Source organism: Manis pentadactyla, chromosome 6, assembly GCF_030020395.1.
Source record: "Manis pentadactyla isolate mManPen7 chromosome 6, mManPen7.hap1, whole genome shotgun sequence".
NCBI lineage: Eukaryota > Metazoa > Chordata > Mammalia > Pholidota > Manidae > Manis > Manis pentadactyla.
In genome coordinates this window covers 98,495,589-98,515,146 of record NC_080024.1, presented here as the reverse complement: position 1 = coordinate 98,515,146, position 19,558 = coordinate 98,495,589, and the positions used below count along the sequence as shown (strand labels likewise).

Below are 19,558 nucleotides of genomic sequence, written 5' to 3'. Positions count from 1 at the left end.
CTTTTCCTGGAGTAGGAAAAAGTTACATGTGTGACTTTTGAGCTGGACTAGGAGAACTGATTACTCGGCCAAAGCATAGCTCCCCCCACAGCACCCTTCATCTGAAAAAAAGAAAAAAAGAGAGGGCACCCTCTCCTCCCCACCCCTCGTGCCTCCATGAGAGACCCGTCGGCCAGGGCTCCGGTCAGAGCACATTTACTGTGGGAACCTTTGGAGACTTTTCAGGGTGGAAGAACTGTTCTCAGGAGACAGCCAGTTGTTGTCTCAGCAGCAGGTTTGGCTGTTGAAGGCCTGACCGCAGTGGTTTGACCCCTGAGGCTTTGTGTCGCCGTGAGAAGCCTGCACGTGGACTCTGTGGCTGCTGTGGAGAAAGTTCACATGCTTTCCGTCTCACGCTCTGTCTCACAGCTTCACAGCCTAAGCCGGCTGCTGGGGCACCTGTCTTCCTGCTTGTATTTGGGCCAGTAAGAAGGAGGCCAGGAAGAGGAACAGAGCACTCTTTTTAAGGAGCCTTCCCAGCAGTCCCACAGGGTATTTCTGCTTACATCTCATGGGCCAGAACTTTGTCGTAAGGAAGGGCACTGGGATCTCACCGTTTTTGAGCCGGCATGCTCGCACCCCGAGGGAAATTGGGGTTCTGTTACCTGAGGAGAGAGGGACAGGGGGTTTCAGCAGGTGACCATGAGGCCCTGCCATGTTCATTTATATTGAGCATTAATTAATTAATTATATTAATTAACATAGTTAGTATACTTATTTAGATATTAGAAACGTAATGCTAATAAAAATGTCCTCCCTTTATATGAGGATCTCCAGGCTTCTGGGAGAGAGAGAAACATAAATAGTTATAGTGCAGTTGTTTATTTCTGCACAGACTTATACAGATATAGTCTTCCAAAAAGGAGATAACGGCCAATAAGTATACAAAGAGCTGATTGAATTCTAGGAGAGCCTTAGTTAACATATACTGGCTCATTTAAAATTTAATACTTAAAGGCAAATACGTTGTGATATTTCCAAGTACATTTGGTTTCAAAAAGGAATTTTAATCCTGTACCCAACTTTTTGAAGCATCAAGTGTGTATAGACACTATATGTAGTATTTTTGAAAAGAAGTCACCCTTTTAGCTGGCATCAGTCAAATTAAGAAAACAAGATGTATTCAGTGAGTAGTTACTGAGCAGATAGTAAGGGTCATGCAATGTTAGAACCGTCAATCTGTTGCAAACAGCCCAGCACACTTCCTATGTGGTGGGCATATAGTCTGCAGCCCTCAGATGCTGCTAGACTCATGCGACAGGTTGTGGTAAACAGGCCAGAGCTCTCTTTGAGTTTCTATTGCCTATTTTAAGCTGCTGTGGGGGGAAAATGAAGCCCTGGAGAGACTGCTTGGTCCTCTTCTCCTTTCCCCTGAGTGATGGGGCCGGCGGAGGAGGGACCTGTCCAGCACTTTTCATCCTGAGCTTCCCTTTGGGTGTGGCTGTGGAAAGAGGCAGGGGGCCCAGACCTCATAGTGTTTTCATCCATTCACATGAAACGGTGTCTGCGTTTTCCAGCCATTGTTGTGGGAAAGTCTCAAACGCATGTTGTTGTGCACAACCTGGGAACACGGCTTCCAAGTTTGAAAGCAGTAGTCATACTGGGTGGAATAACGATTTTGTGGGTTTATTACAGTATGGCCTCCAAAAGCTTCAGTTATTGTTGGCTATATTATCAGTTGTAAAGTGTTCATGTACAGTAGTTTCTATGTTTTAGATACTTTATTAGATACTAGAAATCAGATGCAATTTGATTTCAAAGAAGAAGCAGTCTGACTAGTGGCAGAGGGTGGATAGACTCACTATACACAATATGTTGGGATGACTTAAATGCCCCTGGATACAGTACCCAAGGAGTGCGGAGACTTTAAGTCTGGCAATGAGCTGAGATCCTTATGACCATTAAAAATGATGTGGTCAAGAATAGCATGTTTAGTTACAAAACTTTGTACTTAAAGGAAGTGAATGTACTGATACTGCATGTCTTTAAGGGTTTTTTTCTTAATTTGGTTTTTTAGAAACTGATGAAAGTGATAACATGGATTCTTTCTCCAAAGATTCAGTCACTGTAGCCCTGAAACAGCCAGTGAAACAACATGTCAGTCCTCCTGTCACCCCAGACTCCCCAGGGAGAGCTGCTCTTAACAGTTTCTTCTGCAGAAATGTCTAGAGCGCTTCACATTTCTGTGAACAGGTTGTGGTTTTATCCAGTCGTAGCGTGTGGCTAAGGGATGGGGCCTGAGTGTTAATGACAAGGATGAATAACTCATGCAGAGTAAGAAAATACTCTTATTTAAAGTTAGCTGCATGACACTAAGAAATCACTGGCAGACTGCACTGGCGTGTCACCTGCTGTAGGGTTTGTGAGTTCCTGGAGTGCGAAGGCAGTGGACTCCTAGGCACAACCTGACCTGTTTTCAGCTCCTACAGGTGTGCAGTGTATAGAAGATTGTTAGCTAGGTAGGGTCCCCAGAAAAGGAGAAACATATTTTTGAATATTACTTAAACATTTGATATATATCTAGATACATTTTTTTTTCAATACACTGGACTTTATTAAATTAAAAACTTTGTTCTGCAAAAACTCATGTGAAGAGGTTAAGACAAGCTGTAGATGGGAGAAAATATTTGCAAACCACATATCTGACAAAGGACTAGTATTTAGGTAACATAAAAAGTTCTCAAAATCAAAAGTTAGAAAATGGTCAAAAGACATGAGGACATTTCACTGAAAAGGATATACAGATAGCAAATAAGCACATGAGGGGATGCTCAACATCATTAGTCATCAGAGAAATGCAAATCAAACCACAATTATATAATTATATAATTATATATAAGTACATAATTATACACCTATACACCTATCCGAATTACTAAAATCTAGATACATTTTTTTAAAAACATCTTAAGGAAAGAATGTAAACCTTATTGCACTTCCTTGCACTTATTTTATGTTTAGTATCTTCAAATCTTGCGGATATTTGTGGGGAACATACAGAGAATTAGCTCCTAAGGGGTTTCTATGGTGGTAGTCTGTCCCTGGGCATACAGTTACCCCAGAGTCCGCCTCCTTCCTTACCAAGGGCGTCAGGGCTCTCCTGGAGAGAGGACCCTCTGTAGACAGGCCCTGGGCAGGGTTCTCAGGGGCCTTCCCACTTCCTGCTGGAATGGGTCTTAGCTGGAGTACCCTCATTAGTCCCTGTTTACCACGTTGGCTTCTTCTGGCAGTACAGTTACCTTAAAGCCATACTGATGCCCTGCTGAATTCACAGCTGGGATTCCCATGCAGTCCTTGGTAACTGGACTTCTGTTCTCTCTCCCTTGGTACCGGCCAGATCCCTATACACCTGTGTGGGCAGCACCCAGGGCCCCTTCCAGCAGGAGGCCTGCAGGGGGTGCCTCTCCAAAGTGCCAGCCTCACTCCCCGGTGATAGCCCCAGCAACTCCGTTTTGGTGAATGACTATCTGTCAGGAAAAAGGGGTACAGGCAGGTGTTTAGTTTTCTGTGACTTGCCTCATATACCTGATACTCAATTTCCAGGTTTCTGCCATTTTTCCATAGTGAGAAGAAGGCCTAGCTTTTGCGGCTCTTAAGGTGTATGACTCAGACTTCTAGCCTGTCACTTGCTGGTCACTGGCAGACAGATTCCTCTCTCTCTCAGCCCTGTGCCAGTTCTTGTCCCTCTTTCCATGCAGGCCGGTTCAGACAGGAATCTCTGTCATCAGAGCAGATTACTGGAGATTTGGGATTACCTTCCCCTTTTCCTAAAGCATCTGCTATGGCTTCTTTCTGCAGGTACATGGCTTTGATCCAGGAGACGGATGTAGTTTAATCAGCTCTTTCCATCTCTGTCTCTTACTCACGGCATGTTGGTCTCATTCTCGGAGACCAGCTTCCTCTTGTAGGGTAGGAAACTGGCAGGTTGTGGATCCCAGATTTGCATCTGAGAACTTTGTTCCAGAAAGGACTGAAACATGATCTCTTTGTCTCCAAGTTCAGAATTCCTAAGGCTCTGACTGTCCCAGGTTGTTGGGTCAGGTTCTCATCTCGAAACCAGCCACTCACAGCTACAGTTACTGAGTATGGATGTGGGTCAGGCATTGTTCTAAGCACTTTGTACATTTGTCTAATTGAAACATGACGTTGGCACTGATGGGAAACTACATGGCCTTGCGGAGTGCCTCCAAGCTAGGGTGTGCTGGAGTGAGGATCTGCACTCAGCATGACCCTGAGGCTACACGCCAGTGCCCTGGCGTTGTGTGACTCAGTGCATCAGGAGACCGTGCCTAATGGAAGGATAGCTCCAGGGCTCCCTGGGGGCTGCAGCCCCTGGGATGGGAATAAATGAGGATTTCAAACGGGATGATTTTCAGAAGTTGAGTGGGTATATCTCAGCTCTTAAGTGTTGGGTGGTGAGAACACATGATCCCACCCTCTGCTGGTGGGGGCTGTGGTCGCCCCCAGTGCTCTAGGCTGTCGGATAGCAGGGAGCAGTCCCTGGCATGCTTCCACACTCTCTTTGCCTCCAGCTCAGTGGCGGGGGGCTGGGAGCAGGTGTGCTAACACCTCGCAAACAGGCCTGCTACGTAAGCATGGGGGACCAGGCCAGGCTGCTTTGGGCTTATCCTGTAGCCCCCTTGGGAAATCCTGCTGAGGGCCATCCTTGCAGCGTTGAAGGGTTGGGTGGGAGAGTAGCCATGTCAGCTGCATTTGCTTTTCTCTTCATCTTTATAATCATTGCTTTTAACAGCTTCTGTCGCTTGCATATTATAGGTCTTCTCAGAACCATAATGACGTTTTATACAAGGAGTGAAACAGAAAGGCAATTTCTTGGTTGTAACTTTTTTCTCTCTCTCCAAGATTATCCTGAAGGCAATAATTCAAGTGATTATCTTGTTCAAACAACAACCTATCTTCCGGAAAACTTCACGTATTCACCATACCTCCCCTGCCCAGAAAAGCTGCCTTACATGCGTAAGTGTCATCTAATATTGACTCAACTGTTTGCATTGTAATAAAGTAATAAAAATCATAGGATTCGAGCACACCGTGCTCATATCATTACTGTGGGTGCTAATGTTCATGTTATTTGACTCCTTTTTTTGCAAACCTTTTTTGGACTGGGGGCAGGAGGTTGAAAAGCTGAAGAAAAAGCTTATTCCCAACTTAGAAGTAACATCCATTGTGAGTTTAATGTGTATTCTTACAGTTTATTTTAAAATTATTTTTTATATAGCTGGCTAGTTAGCTAGAAAATTGTAATGTTTCAAACATTATATATAATGTTTTATATATATTGAAGAATATACGTAAATGGTCTTAAAATTGCATTTCATTCTGTAACCTGCCGTCTTAAAAACTCTTTGGAAACTACTCGCGTTGATACATACAGATCTATTTATTTCCCCTCACTGCTGCACCTATAGTACCTCTTTGGACAAATGGGCCACATCTCATTACCTTTTTGCCTGCTGTGGAGATTCAGGTCGCCCCCCTTTTTGCCGACACTGAGCAGAGCTCTCAGGAGCAGCGTGGCCCAGGTTTCCGGCCGTGAATGTGCGTGAAGGCTCCTAGCTGGGAGCAGTGTTGCTGGGTGGGGTGCTCGGCTGTGCCCCAGGTAGTTTGTATCCCCAGCAGCGAAGCCTGATGTGCCCGGGGTATTGACAGCCTGTTACACCTTTGCCAATCTGATAGACATAAAAATGGTCTCCCAGGTTGTTTCAGGTCTCGCTCCTCATCGCGCTGGCCAGAGCAACTTTCCGCGCCTCTGGGCGGGGCGCTGGGTTCTCTTGCCTGCGACCGGCCTCGTGGTGCGCGTCATCAGCGCGTTTTCCTCGTTGGTTCGTAGGTTTTGTATTGGTCAGTGGGGGTTTTCTGTGTATGTTCCTGCGGTGAGTTGCTCTCTGCCATACGTGTCATGACATCTTGTCACAGTTCCTGAATTCTTTTCATGTGTCTGTGGAGGCTTTTGTTTTACAGAAGTTTAAAATTATGATGTGTTCAAGGGCACCAATCATATTATTTAAGATTTTGCTTTTTTTGTATTTAGAAAGCTTTTCTTATTACCCCAAGACCATACAAACACTCTTTCTTTTTCTAATAATTTTACAATTTTCTTTTTAACTTGTGTGTATAATATGAGGTAGGGATCAATATACTGTATTTTAAACATATGCTTTTTCAAAATTATAAAAATAATATATTATCGTTAAAAAAACCCACTACAACCACTCAGAAGCCACATGTTCATCATTTTGGCATTTTTTTCTTTGTTCTCCTTCCCCCCAGTTTTAAGCATTACTTTGTGCATGTAAGCTTGTATGTTAAATCTTATATAATTAAAAATGTAAATATGTATTGTTTTGGAATTGCTCGTGTATCCTTGTGTTCTGAGGTCCTCAGTATCTACACTTGTTTTTTGCTGGTTTACGTGAGTTTCCAGAGGAAATTAGCCTTTGCTTGTCCTGTTTGTCGGACTTTTTTCCAGTTTACCATCGATCGATGTTATATAATCCATAATTAAAAAGGAGGACACACCTTCCGATATGGTGATAGGTCGCGAGGCCACCGCACAAACTTTGGGGTCCATTGGGATCACGTGGATGGTCGTGTAATACGGAATTTCAGGTTCAGAACAGTGAGAACGTGCCTTTCAAGCAAGTCCCCATGTGAGGCTAACACTGGTGGTCCTGGACCCACTGACCGAGAGTGGATCCGGCTGCACCGTGGCCTTGGGAACTTGTACAGTTCTTGGGTATCTGATTTCATCAATCTGACAGGGGGCCTGGGTATTGGGTATTTAAAAAAAAAAATCTCAGTTGATTGTGATCTTGCCTGCTCCCTGCTGCCACAGACAGAAAATGGTGTTGGGGTTTGGGGGCTGCATACTTGTCATCACTTTGTGTTTGCTGCATTGGTTTTCTAAAAATGAGTGTTTTTGTGCAGTGCTGAAACAACTGAGTAATGTTCTGCTGAAATATTGATTACAATAATTTCATTTTCATAAATTGCATATTCAAGGGTTTATGGTTTTAGGAAATCTTTCTGTTCTTGTTTTCATTGCCATTTTCTTAATTAGAGCTTTATGGGCACTAATTAAACCCTGTTTAAAAGCGTCTGCCTGCCTGCCCTTCCTACCAGGCTCCTCTCCTTCAGCCCCATCCCAGGGTTGGTACTCACTGCATTTTTACTGCATGTCTTCATGGGGCGCTCCTTCTCTCTGCTTCCCTCAGAGTTGCATTCTCCTACAAGAGAGGATCAGATAGGTTTGGACAGCCATGTTTGCACAGGAGGCCTCTTCACGGGTTGCTCGCTTTGGGTCAGCCTCAATCCATTGTCCAGTTAGCTGTGGCCAGTGTGATGGGGGTTACTTGGTAGAAAACACGGCCACATACAGACAAGTCCGTAGAAAGGGGCTCAGGGTATTGCCAACATAATGAGGCTCCTTCCCAGAGGGCCCTGCCTCTTCACTGGGTGTGTGGCCTCTGCAAAGTAGGACCTCTGTTTACCTATCTGTAAAATTTGGGTTTATAATATAAACTCCACCGTGTTGTGAGGATGGAGAGAAGCACAGTGCTTGAGGCTTGATAGACGTTAATTTGATATTCCTGTTCCTTGGCCTCACTTCCAGTGATGGAGCCAGACTTTACAATGGTCAAGGAGTGAGAGACCTAGGGGAAATGTGTGGGGTTGAGGAGTTCTATACTTAGCTATACATCCTTAATTTTTTTTAATTAACAGGAATATTTCCCACTCGTAATAGAGAACAGCATAATAAAATCCCAAGTGTAAAATCTCATTATAACATCACACAAAACAATTGAATATGACACTTCCCCCAATAATAGTTAAGGGAGGTCTGTGTAAGAAGGTCTTCTTAAGTGAAAGTTGTCAAGGATGTCAATATTTAATTTTCCTATAATAACAAAAAGTGATGCTGAGGCTTAAAACTTGTGTTGGATTATCTAGCTCTAGCTTCTTTTTGATTTTCCTTTAGTGTAGCAGTGGTTCTGCTGGCACTAGATTATCATAGAGTTCAAACGATGTTTGAACTTTTCCAATTCAGATTCAGATTTAATTGATTTTATGGATTTCAGCAATATTTTACATCCAATCAATTACAGTATAACATCTATTTTAATGTGTGTTATTTATACAATATGAGTCGATACCTCTTTGTTATTAGTAGTATTTATAGATTCCCTAGAGGGCATATCCACTCTCAGCTTTATCAAGTTTATGTGAGACTTTCCATGCTAACAGAGTAGCAGAAATTTCTCTTTATCCATAGCTGAAAAGCTGTGAGTGCTTTGCATGGATGTTTTGATTTTTCCAGGTGAGGTAGGAATGGGAGATGTCAGTTGTTCACTTCACATTAAAAAGAAGATGGATTTGCCTATGGCTTGTCCACCTTTAAATTCTTGGTCAAATAGAACACACTTGCAGTGAGTTTATGCATTTTCTCCTCACTGTTTGTGGCATAGTTCCCTTCACGGTTCAGCCTGGCAGTCTACGGTGGCTAGCCTTAGGAACAGAACAAGAGCCACAGGGCTTTCTGAGATGAGTTTAAATCGTTCCAATGAAGATCAGCAGAGAGCACAAAGATAAGCAAATAAACCTCAAAAAAGCTGAAATATGCTCAAGGTAATAGACCAGCACGCTTAGGTTTGTTGTGGAAGGGAGGCAGGGGCCTTAGAGTGAAGCCACGGCTGGTGATCGGGGGGCTGCGCGTGCGGGAGGCCCTGTGTTGTTGGTAGGTGCAGGCAGAGGAGAATTGAAGCTGAATGTGGTCCCCTGTGTACTGACTAGCAGGTGAAGCGTCGGAGGAGGGCAGTGTGCTAACTGCTCTGGAACGGTCATTCTGCGACCAAGGTAGACAGCAGTTCATTCTGGAAGGAGAAGGGAGACTTCAGAGAGGGACCGTTGGGCCTGGGTCTTGCAGAACAGTTCACTGGTGGTCGAGGGGAACACCCTGGGGCAGGACAGGCCCTGGATTCTGGGCAGGGGGTGGTGCACCGTGACCAGGGGCTGTGGAGTGGGGCGTGTGGGAGGCACGGCTGGACTGGGAGGGAAGTTCCTGTGTAAAGGACCAACCAGCTTGACATGGCACCCTGAGATGGGCCTCAGAGGCAGCAGAGGCGTGAGCACGGTGACCAGGGCGGTTTATGGCCTGTGTGTCCTCTCTGAGGTGAAGCTGCACGGCTTTCCGAGAGTGTGGGGCAAAAACAGGTGAAACACACACACACACACACACACACACACACTCACACACTGCTGTAGGCAGATGAGTGGTGGGACTGGGGTGGGGCTCAGAGACCTCGCTCTCCTGAGAAGTCACAGATGGGTGGGGGCGAGCCCGGGGTCAGGGAGCCAGTGAGGAGCTCACGCAGGACAGGGCTGGCAGGAAGGCACCGCAGGGAGCTGAGGGCGCTGTCCGCCGGGCGCTGTGACCAGCGGGGGGACCAGGGTGGGTGACGGGTTTCTGGCTCAGTGAGTGCTGACTGTGCAAGAGGCACAGGATGCACATCCCGTTGGGAGGACGTAGAAGGCAGTTCGGTGTTGGGCCTGTTCTGTTTAAGGCTCAGTGAGTCAACTTGGGGTCTGAGGTTCACCGGAAAGGCCTGGGCGGGAGAGAAGAGGAAGCGGGACCGGAGGAGGCCGCGGGGGCCCTGGAGGCCGTGGGCTCAGTGGCCGAGGGAGGGGAGCAGAGGTCTGACCCAGTCGCACCCCCAGGGCAGGCAGGATGTGGAACTGGGACAGGCCGCCGATTCCCCGGGGCCACCGCGTGCCCGACCACAGAAGAGCCGGGCAGAGAGCCAAACGGGCCGTCCTGAGGAGCTGGCGTGCGTGCGTGCGTGCGTGTGTGTGTGTGCGTGTGTGTGTGTGTGTGTGTGTAAACAAGCCGGGTGTGTGTGTGTGTGTGTGTGTGTGTGTAAACAAGCCGGGGTAAAAATAGGCTGGGTGTGTGTGTGTGTGTGTGTGTGTGTGTGTGTGTGTGTGTGTAAACAAGCCGGGGTAAAAATAGGCTGGGTGTGTGTGTGTGTGTGTGTGTGTGTGTGTGTGTGTGTAAACAAGCCGGGGTAAAAATAGGCTGGGTGTGTGTGTGTGTGTGTGTGTGTGTGTGTGTGTGTGTGTGTGTGTAAACAAGCCGGGGTAAAAATAGGCTGGGCGTGTGTGTGTGTGTGTGTGTGTGTGTGTGTGTGTGTGTGTGTATGTGTGTGTGTGTGTGTGTGTGTATGTGTGTGTGTGTGTGTAAACAAGCCGGGGTAAAAATAGGCTGGTGGGAAGGGAAGGAGGGAGGGGGTCAGGAACCGGGGAGGGGGGCTGTTGAGGCAGGAGGCCTGAGGCAGAGGCGCGCTTGTGTGCGCTGAGGCATTGTCGAGGCAGTGGGGCAGGAGAGGTGGGAGGGCAGACCCCCGGGCGCCGGGAGAGCACCAGCGGAAACGTGCGTGCCCCGGCCACAGGGTCGGCCGTGGGCAGGCGGCCACCGCCTCCCAGGAGGGCAGGGCTCGCCTGTGGGCGAGGGGCGGGGACGCCTGCAGTGTCCGTCTGTGTGCCCGGTGGCGGAGGCCACATGCTCAGAGGGGATGGCCAGGGGGGCCCAGCAGCTCAAAAGGAGGTGTAAATATTTAACAAGGTGTTGTAGGGAATCCAAAGTGGAGTCAACTAAGCATAAGTTAAAGGTGACTAATTGGTTAGCCCTGACAGCCCCCTCCCTTGTCCCTCCCTATTCGGGGATGCAGATGCACACATAGGCTGCGGCTTGTTTTCATTGGGAGCTTCCTGTGTTCCAGGCCCTGGATCAGGTGCTGTCCCTTCAGTAGTGGGACAGTCCATGTGCCTGCGTGGTTTTCTCCGGTGGTATTTACTGGGTGGAGAATTTGAGCATGGAAAATTGCTGATCAGGCATGGCAGGTCAGGAAGGGCAGGGTAGTAACAGTATTTGTGAGAGTATGGGTGTGTTATAGTCCATTTGGGCTACTAAGCAAGAAATCTCATAGACTGGATGGCTTAAGCAACAGATCCTTCTTAACAGTTCTGGAGGCTGGAAGTCTGAGGTCACAGGCTGACAGATTTGTGTCTGGTGAAGGCCTGATTCCTGATGCAGGTGGCTGTCTCCTCACTGTGCCCCACATCGTGGAAGTGATGGGGGCCACCTTTAGGGTCTTTTATAAGTCCACTAACCCCATCTATAGGGCTTCATCCTTATGACCTGATCGCCTCCCAAAGGCCCCACCTCCTAATACCATCACACTGGGGGGCAGGATTTCAACATAAGAATTTGGGGGTGGTGGGACAAGCATCAGTCCATCGCAGGGGGCTGTGCTTGGGTGAGGCTCACGGAGCTGTGTTTCTCTGTGTGGTTCAGGGATGTTCAGCTGGGGTTCTGGTTAGAAACGCAGGCCTCTAAGCCAAACCCCAGGCCCAAGAGAAAGTCAGGTTTCTTGGTTGCAAACTGCAGAAAACGACTTAATTCAGTTTAAGACAAAGGGGATCCATGAAAAGATGTCAGACAGCCCTCAATGCTGGGGGGCCACAGAGTTAGGTCCAGAGGCTGAGCAGTCAGAACAAGGCCCAGACCCTGCTGGGCTTTTCCTGCCACCAGCAGTGCTCAGGTCTGGAGGCCCCAGGGGCCCCTCCTGGTGCCCCTAAAGCCAGAACCTTCTGCCACCTCCTTTTCTAAAGGATGGTTTTTGCAAAGTGCGCATGTCCTCAGTTCACTGGCTTCAAAGTCTCTTGCAGGCGTGTCTGGTCACTTGACCCTCGCTCTCCACTGCTGGGGTCACGGATGATGGATGGGGCCGGGAGGCTGCCTGTCTAGCACAGTGGGGCATTGGGAGTATGGCTAACAGTCATAAACGTCAAAGGAGGTAAATCTGCAGAAGGAAGAAGCAGATGGCTTTTGTAAGGTACAGAGCACCTCCTCTGCTGCCCAGCCCTGGGGATGCAGACCTGGGAAAGTGGGCACTTAGCAGAGCTCAGAAGGAGGACACTCTCACTTAAGATGAGGACGGGGGTATTTCTAGAAAAATCACTGAGGCACTGTATCTGGAAATGTCTTGGCAACCAAATACATTTGAAAACACATTTGAAAAGCAGGAGGATTATACGATATGCCATATTTTCTTGACAAGATATATCATTACATTTCATAATGGCAGTTTGGGAACAAGAAAGGAGCAGTACATCCATTCAGTGCACACACTGTAGGGTCCGTCCGGGGTAGGATAGTGCACGTGAGGGGGTGCGTGTCTCAGAACTGAGGACATTTGGTGATAATGGCTGTAGGTTGCAATATTAAAGGAGCTCGTCCGCTGATAGTCAGGGACAAGAAAAAAGGTCTGGAAGAGTGTGAAGGGTGTGAGGCCTCCAGGGGTGGGCTGAAGGCTAAGCAGGTGGATTCCAAGGTGCAGGGGAGTGGATGGCAAAGCCTTAACGGGAGGCTGTGGCTGGTCATTCAGAGGGAAGCAAGTGAAAACCATCAGGGGAGGAAATTGGGTGTTAGGAGTTATACACCGTGGCCAGGGTCAGGGGATTAGAACTCGGGCCACACGGGGGGCTGTCATTTTGGATCAATCTCCGTGTGGGACACCTTCTGCACTAATGTCTGGAAGGCGTATTTTAGCTCCTGATGGAGCCATGCAACGGCAAGGCAGGTAGGCAGGAAGCAGAGAGAGAGAGAGAGAGAGGTGAGGTAAGATTGGACACACCAGCTTTGCCACTTCCACTCATTCACTCATTCATTGACTCATTCACACTCACACTCACACTCACACACTCTTACACACACACACACACTCATTCATCCTGTGTCCAAGCATTGCACTCAGTACTGGGGATGCGGGATGAAAAACTGTTCTATGTTTAGAATACTCTGATGTGGTCACTTGAAGAGTATAGTTCAATAAGAAATCATGTGTGTGAACAGACGTCACAAAACTGCAGATGTAGAGAAGCCTGAGTAAAGCCCTGGAGGTGGGCCATTTCTAAGTGTCGGCTGCAGAGGGGCCAGTGGGTGGTGGGACAGATGCCTCCCGCACTGGCCAGGCTGGGAGCTGCCTTGGGCGGCAGCCTGGAAGACAAGGGAGGGAATGTGCTGTCTTATCCCAAACACCGTCTCTGGCTTCGGAGAGGAATTCACCTGATGGGCTATTTCTAGGGAAAATTCAGGTCTTTCCCTGACGCCGTCATCAGATCTTTGGGTACATATTTTGAAACTGAGCGTAAAACAGTGGCAAAAGCCACAGTATCCGGAATTAGGTGTTAGACACCAAGAAACAGACATGGGCCCCAAACTGAATGAAGTGGTCGTTGAAAGCTGTTGATTTTTAGAGGAAACAATTTTCTAGCTGGAGATAATGCACGCTGGGTTTACTTGAAATGTAAGACAAAATGTAAATATGGGTAATTCCTATGTACCGAATGTTATCTTAAGACTGCCCGTGTCCTGTGGGTTTGAGGGACGATCTGCTGCAGCGGCGAGACGCGCAGCGACCCCAGGCGGCGCCTCGGCAGGTCTACGCCCAGGGAGCAGGGTGGCCCTGCTAGGCGGCCTCCCCCGCGGGCGGCCGGCCCTGCACGCTCCCCACTGCGCCGCCTGCCCAGGCACGTGGCCCCGGAGCCACCTCCCCTCCCAGCGCTCCCCTGGGGGGCGCCCCTTGGCCACGGGACTGGCCGGACCGCGGAGGAGACGCAGGGCCCCAGAGCTGCTTAGCTCGCCTGTTCAGAGCTGGACTCGGGCGCGTCTGCAGCCCTCACATCCGGCCCAGACACCCAGGAGGGGCTCGCTTGGAGACTAACAGGAAAGCACGCCCCTCAGATTGAGGCCCGCTGGCCCGTCTGAGCTCTTGAGCCCTGACAGTTGGGCCGGGGATGGGCGTGACAGCGGCCACAGCAGTTCCACTGCGAGAGACCGAGAGGCCTGACAGAGGTCGTCGCGGACTGTGTGCAGCTCCAGGACGTTCCTGGGGTACACGCTGCACCCACAGTGCCATCCTCCTCACCAGCTGTGCCGAGGAGCCAGGGCTCCTGTATCAAATGAAGACTATAGATTATTGCCTGCTAAACAGTGGGGTACAGGCCATCCACAGGGGTGGGCAGGGGGCCCCCTCGGCATCTAGCTCCCACTGCGGGCGCGAAGCCCATGCGGTCATTTGGATTGAGGGTGCAGTTTCAACACTGCTGCACAAAGGAAGCAGAGGCACAGGTTCTTCCTCGGAGACCCCAGAAGTGGGGGGCAGTGAGCCGGGGAGGGGCATCCTGTCCTGGGCCACTGGAGAGCCGGGGCGCGAGCACCTTATCTGTAAAGGCTTTGGGGCAGAGGGGCTTAACTCTAAGGTTATTTTACAAGGTGCTCTGGAAAAAGCAAAAGCAGAGGGAACTTTATGGTGGAAATCCTGAACTCAAGTCTTATCTATGTGTCCAAACTCTGGGTTGGGCCTGGTTATCCGGTAAAACGCCTTGGCAGCAACCCGAAAAATGAAGTTATTTTTCTCGTCACACCCCCCAGCCCTTGCCCCATAATCCTTCCTCCCCTCTGCCTCTCTGATCACTTATTTACTGTACCCTTTGGCAGTGCCTGTCCTGGAGGCCTGTCCCTGTTCCCTCCACCTGTACCGCCTACCCCTCTTGCCCCCCAATAGTGATGTTGGTATTACCGTCGGTGTGACTGACCCACTGGGTTGTCACTGGTTTCAGCCAGTGAATCAGTTTCATAGCAAAGAGCAGTAAGCGTGTGGGAAGTGTTGAGGGGCCGTGAGGGTGGAAGGGTGGGAGGCAGTCACTTTGGGGGTCTGGGCAGCAGAGATAGTAAGTGGTGGACATGGGAGGCCCTGTTCATTGAGGAGAGAGGAGGCCTGCCTCTCCATCTGCCAGCACATGTGTGTTTTAGATGAAAATTAAACTGCAAATGATGCTGGAGGAAACTGCTGACAGTGATGATTACAGCTGTTGAAGCAGTAGAGCTGGAAAAAAGGCAAAAAATCTGGTTGAACAGTGCATGAAGAATACCAACTTTAGTTACTTATGCAAACTGATTATTAGTTAGACTAATTACTCTCTTTTTAGCAGTCATGCATAACACAAATGCATCAGATTCATCTGTGTGCTTTATTTGATCACAGTGCTGGGCCTGTGTTTATCAGCTGAGCCATGACAGTCCACTTTGGTCAACCTTACATTTGACTTATTATCCTTTCTCTGCAGGTTCATGGGGTACTCCTTCCTTTAGGTAAATCTGACCTTCCCAACATGAGCTACTTTGCGTATCTTGTTCCACTAAAGAGTGGGTATTCGGCTGTGAAAGGCCACAGACATCGTCAGGGGAACAGGCGGGCACTAGAAGATGGCAGAGTTCTTTCCTATCTTACTCAGAAGCATGGGCATTTACATTTTACAAGACTGCTCAGTGCTTAGTGGAAGCTATGGATGTTCCTGTCTAGTTAGGGTGAAGGCGGGTGGGAGGAGAGGTGGCTGAGAAGCCTTACAGAGGGCAGAACAGCAGGGAGCGAAAGCTCTCCTTGGGGCAGGAGCTGAGTGATCTTCCTGTGGGGTCATGGCTGCAGGGGCTCAGAAGACTGAAATGGGAAACCTCTCAACATGTGTTGGTTTGTATTTTACAGGATAAGGTTAGAAAGAACTAGTTCTACTACATTTTGGTTCTGTTTTTGACTGATTAGTGGGAATGGGTTTCCATCCAAGTCATTCCTATTTCAGCGGTATACATTAGAAAAACTATTAGCAAAACAGCTCCAAGTAATATCATGTATTTGTTAATTGGACGAGTGAGCACCTGGCAGACCAGGGACACCTCACAAGTCCATATGTTTTCAGTTTTGCAAATCAAGGGGATACATAGTAGGCACTCAAAATAAATTTGTTGAGTTGTGTTTGCAAATTTTCCTAAGAAATGTTGCTGAAGTAGAGGACAGAAGTAGTGCTGACATTTATTGAGTGTGTACCTTTGCCTTATTTCATCTAGCGAATACAGCTATGTTGGGAGTTAGATATCCCCATTCCCATTTACAGATAAGGAAACTGAGGCCCAGAAATGTTAAATAATTTCCCTAATACACAGAAGCTGGGATTGAATTCCCAATCTGTCTGCGTAATTAACTCTTACATATTGTGCTCTCATGTCCCTTATGTTGACTATGTTGAAATTTAAAACAGTTCTGACTTACCTAGTTGTTAAATTGCAATAATAAACTGTTGTAATAACGTGCAGATGTTTCCCAAAGAATATGAAAATATTCACTATATTACTCAAAGCAAAAAGTTTAAACACTTGGGTTTTCTTTGGCTGATTTACCAAAGATAATAGGGTGACCATATAACTTATCATCCAAACTAAAACTGAAAGGGGTGACAATTAACAATTATATGGGGCTATTAGGAATGAACCATACCATCCTGGCAGCAAATTTATGCGACATCCTACTGATTGTTGTCTTGCTTCATTTTAAACCAAATCTTTGCATTTTTTTACCTTCTAGGCGGATTCTTCAATGTCAACGTAAGTGAAGTTAGTTTTGATGAAATTCATCAACTCTTCTCCAAGGATTTAGATATTGAGCCAGGTGGTCACTGGAGGCCTAAGGACTGTAAACCCAGATGGAAGGTGAGGTCATGTTTTGAAACATTATGTGAGTATTGCTGTGCATTTGAGGGAAAGCGTGCGTGACTCAGAAACATGGCAAAATATGTGGAGACTGTCACTGCGCCCAGCATATGCAGAATACATGCTCAAGGGCTCAGACTCCTGGAGGCTCTGGAGTAAACTCCTCACTGGAGTGTGGCTCAGAAAGCAGGGTTTATTCCCCTGTTGTATTCTGTCTGGAGAGAGGCTGTGATTTCTCTGCCTCCTGCAGCCATCCATAGTGATTACTGACACCTGCAGGCATCCAGGGCCTGGACCCGGTGATTTCCCTCTGGGTCTGGTATGGGGCTCCTCATGGCCCCAGAATTCCAAAGTGGCTGCTCAGAAGTCACTGTGGGACACGGAAAGGAGAACTTTGCGCTCTTCACCTATGTTTCAGAAGGCAGAACGCCAGCTTTTTTAATCTTTTTGACATGTCAGAATTCAAATTAATGCTTTGTTTGAAAAGCTATAAACTAGAACTTGCCTCTGCTGCTTAAAAAATGGGTTAGGGTTGCTTTCAGTACTGTGACACTGGTTAATGAGTGTGCATTCATAGTATGTTATGTCTGAGTAGGAAAGAGTAGTTATGAAGTTCATGTGGAAATAGCATATGATTAAATCAAATGTTACATCCTGAAGGATTTTGATGTAGCCTTAATCTGGAAATGGTTTTCAGTTCCTCTTTTAAGAATTAGTATTTTACTAAGATACTTGTTTTTTGGTATCCCCCCAAAAGAATTCCTTCTGGGAAGGAGAATTACATGCTATTAAGCTTATGATAAGAGCCTGCTGACTTAGCTGGCCTTGAGCCGTTCGTGTTGGGAAATGTGTGTTACTGCTATCTGCATCCATAATGCAGAGTGAAGTGTCTTGCAGGAGGTAAGCACCAACTCCAGTTTTGTTGAAGGAGTTTATGAGACAAATAAATAACCTTGTTACAGATTATTAAGTAAATTTTTTTTCTCCTGAGACAAGTTGTAAAACTGCTTAAATGGATCCCAGTACAAATTTTGGCAAAGCTTCTATTTCACAGTTGTCTTGCTCTATTTCCAAGGTCAGATTCAGTTAATAAATGAATCCTTCCATTGATTTTCCTCCCCTTTCTATGTAAAATATGGCCCAACTTACTTAATCCCACTCTTTAATGATGTCCTGGGCAAATAAATTATTTTTCTTACTTGGGTGATGAATAAGTATGTTGAATGCTAATGGAAGAGAAAGCATATTCAGTTAACTACCAAGGCCGTGGGGGTAGCATGGAGGTGGGTGCTTGGACTTGTATCCATGTGGGGTACCACATACCCCTCAGATGTGTGCTGTGTGGCGTAGTGGTGGAGTGATGTCAGATTGGAAGAATTAGCCCTTGTCCTTTCTTCAGTGGTCTGCATCAGATGTTAGATCTAAGATGTTGTGGTGTGCTTTCTTCTCATTTTGTGGGAGAGGTGTATCCTGCATGAGCAGTTCCACCTTAGAGATTTTAGTTAGGCTCTAACCTCCCTGTGAATCAGTAGTTGGCAGTCTTGAGTGTTCCCCTTAGAACAGGCTCATTTAGGGACCTAAAGGTCAGCTCGTTTTGTAGGAACGGGGTGGCGATGCAGCTCTTGCTTCAGCTCTGCACAAACCTTCTCAGAATAGGTTCTAGTTCTGAGCCCTGCAGCTAGAAGTATGAGATGAATTTGAGGATCATTTGGGTGACCTGTATGTACGATATTTAGTTAATTAATTCCTCCCCTACCCCAGCCTGCTTGCATTCCAGTAATGTCCCATTTTAGTCTTGGAACAGAGCTGAGAGAGAAGGAAAGAAGAGATAACTGGACTTTCATTAAACATCGGCCACCAAATTGCTTCTTAATATTTGGGGTCTTTTGCTTTAGAAAAAGCAATGAGTTCATTGACAGCCAATTATTTGGAACCGAGATCTAAGATTGGTGATTTCAGCAATCCCTAGGTACTTTGGACACTGCAGGCTCAAGGGGGAGATCCAGCACAGGTTGGGTGCCTTACAGGGGCAAGCTTATTTCTAAATGGGAGGCTGGAAAAGGTGAATGGCGAATGGCAATGCTTTCCAGGTCCCTAAAAGCGAAGTGCTCACCTGTGGCGTTGTCTGTCCACTCAGGGTTTGGGTGGAGGCCTGTACCGCTTCAGTCTAAAGGCTCAAAGAACGAGGCAGCTGCTTGATGTGGTTATCTGTTCAGCAGCCTGGACTTCTAGTTCTGGTCCAAATTGCTCAGACAGGTCTTAGCCATGTGCTTCAGAACTACCTGGGGTGTTTGGTAAAGATGAAAATTCTTGAACTCAGTCCTCAGATATTCAGGTTCTGTTGGTGGGAAGGGACGATAGCCTGCATTTTGTGTGAAGTGCCTCCTGTCGGCCCTGGGACTGAGGAGGAGGAAGAGGGACCAGGATGCGCTGCAGGGGAGTGAGAGCTGGGTAGCTGTGTGTCAGGCAGAGGGCAAGCGCGCCCTGACAGGAGGTTAGCTTGAAGCATGTCCCTTAGGGACGTGGGCTGTAGGTGGGCCCAGAACTTGGCAGGGGAAGTTTATGTAGTGAACGGTTTTCTTGCTAATCTCCTCTTCGTGAGTATGGGAGTAAATAAGCAAGGGAGAAAAATAGGTTCATAAATTCAGTAAGATTCATCGTTTTAAAGTGTGAGCAACCTGAATGGGATGACTTTGCTTGTATGAGAGGTAGTGAGGAGGGATTGATGAAGTGTTTTTTTAACAGGAGAGCAGCTCCATCAGCAAATTAGGGCCGTGTCAGAAAGAATGTCCTTAAACAAAATGAATTATCACAGAAGACATATCTTTTTCTAGACAATTAATTGTAAGCTGTTGACAGTCATTTCACAGCCGTAAGGGGCATGCCAAATGAATTTTT

General features: G+C 47.4%; 1 protein-coding gene across 3 annotated transcripts in view; it reads left to right on the top strand.

Annotated features, from left to right (window-relative positions):
- B4GALT6 (beta-1,4-galactosyltransferase 6) overlaps window positions 1-19,558 on the top strand; it is a 65,660-nt gene that overhangs the window by 31,156 nt on the left and 14,946 nt on the right. For all 3 annotated transcript variants that reach the window (XM_036885780.2, XM_036885760.2, XM_036885770.2), the window contains exons 3-4: window positions 4,903-5,016; window positions 16,536-16,660. In XM_036885780.2, the coding sequence (XP_036741675.2) occupies window positions 4,903-5,016; window positions 16,536-16,660 (239 nt within the window). The remainder of the gene's footprint in view (window positions 1-4,902; window positions 5,017-16,535; window positions 16,661-19,558) is intronic.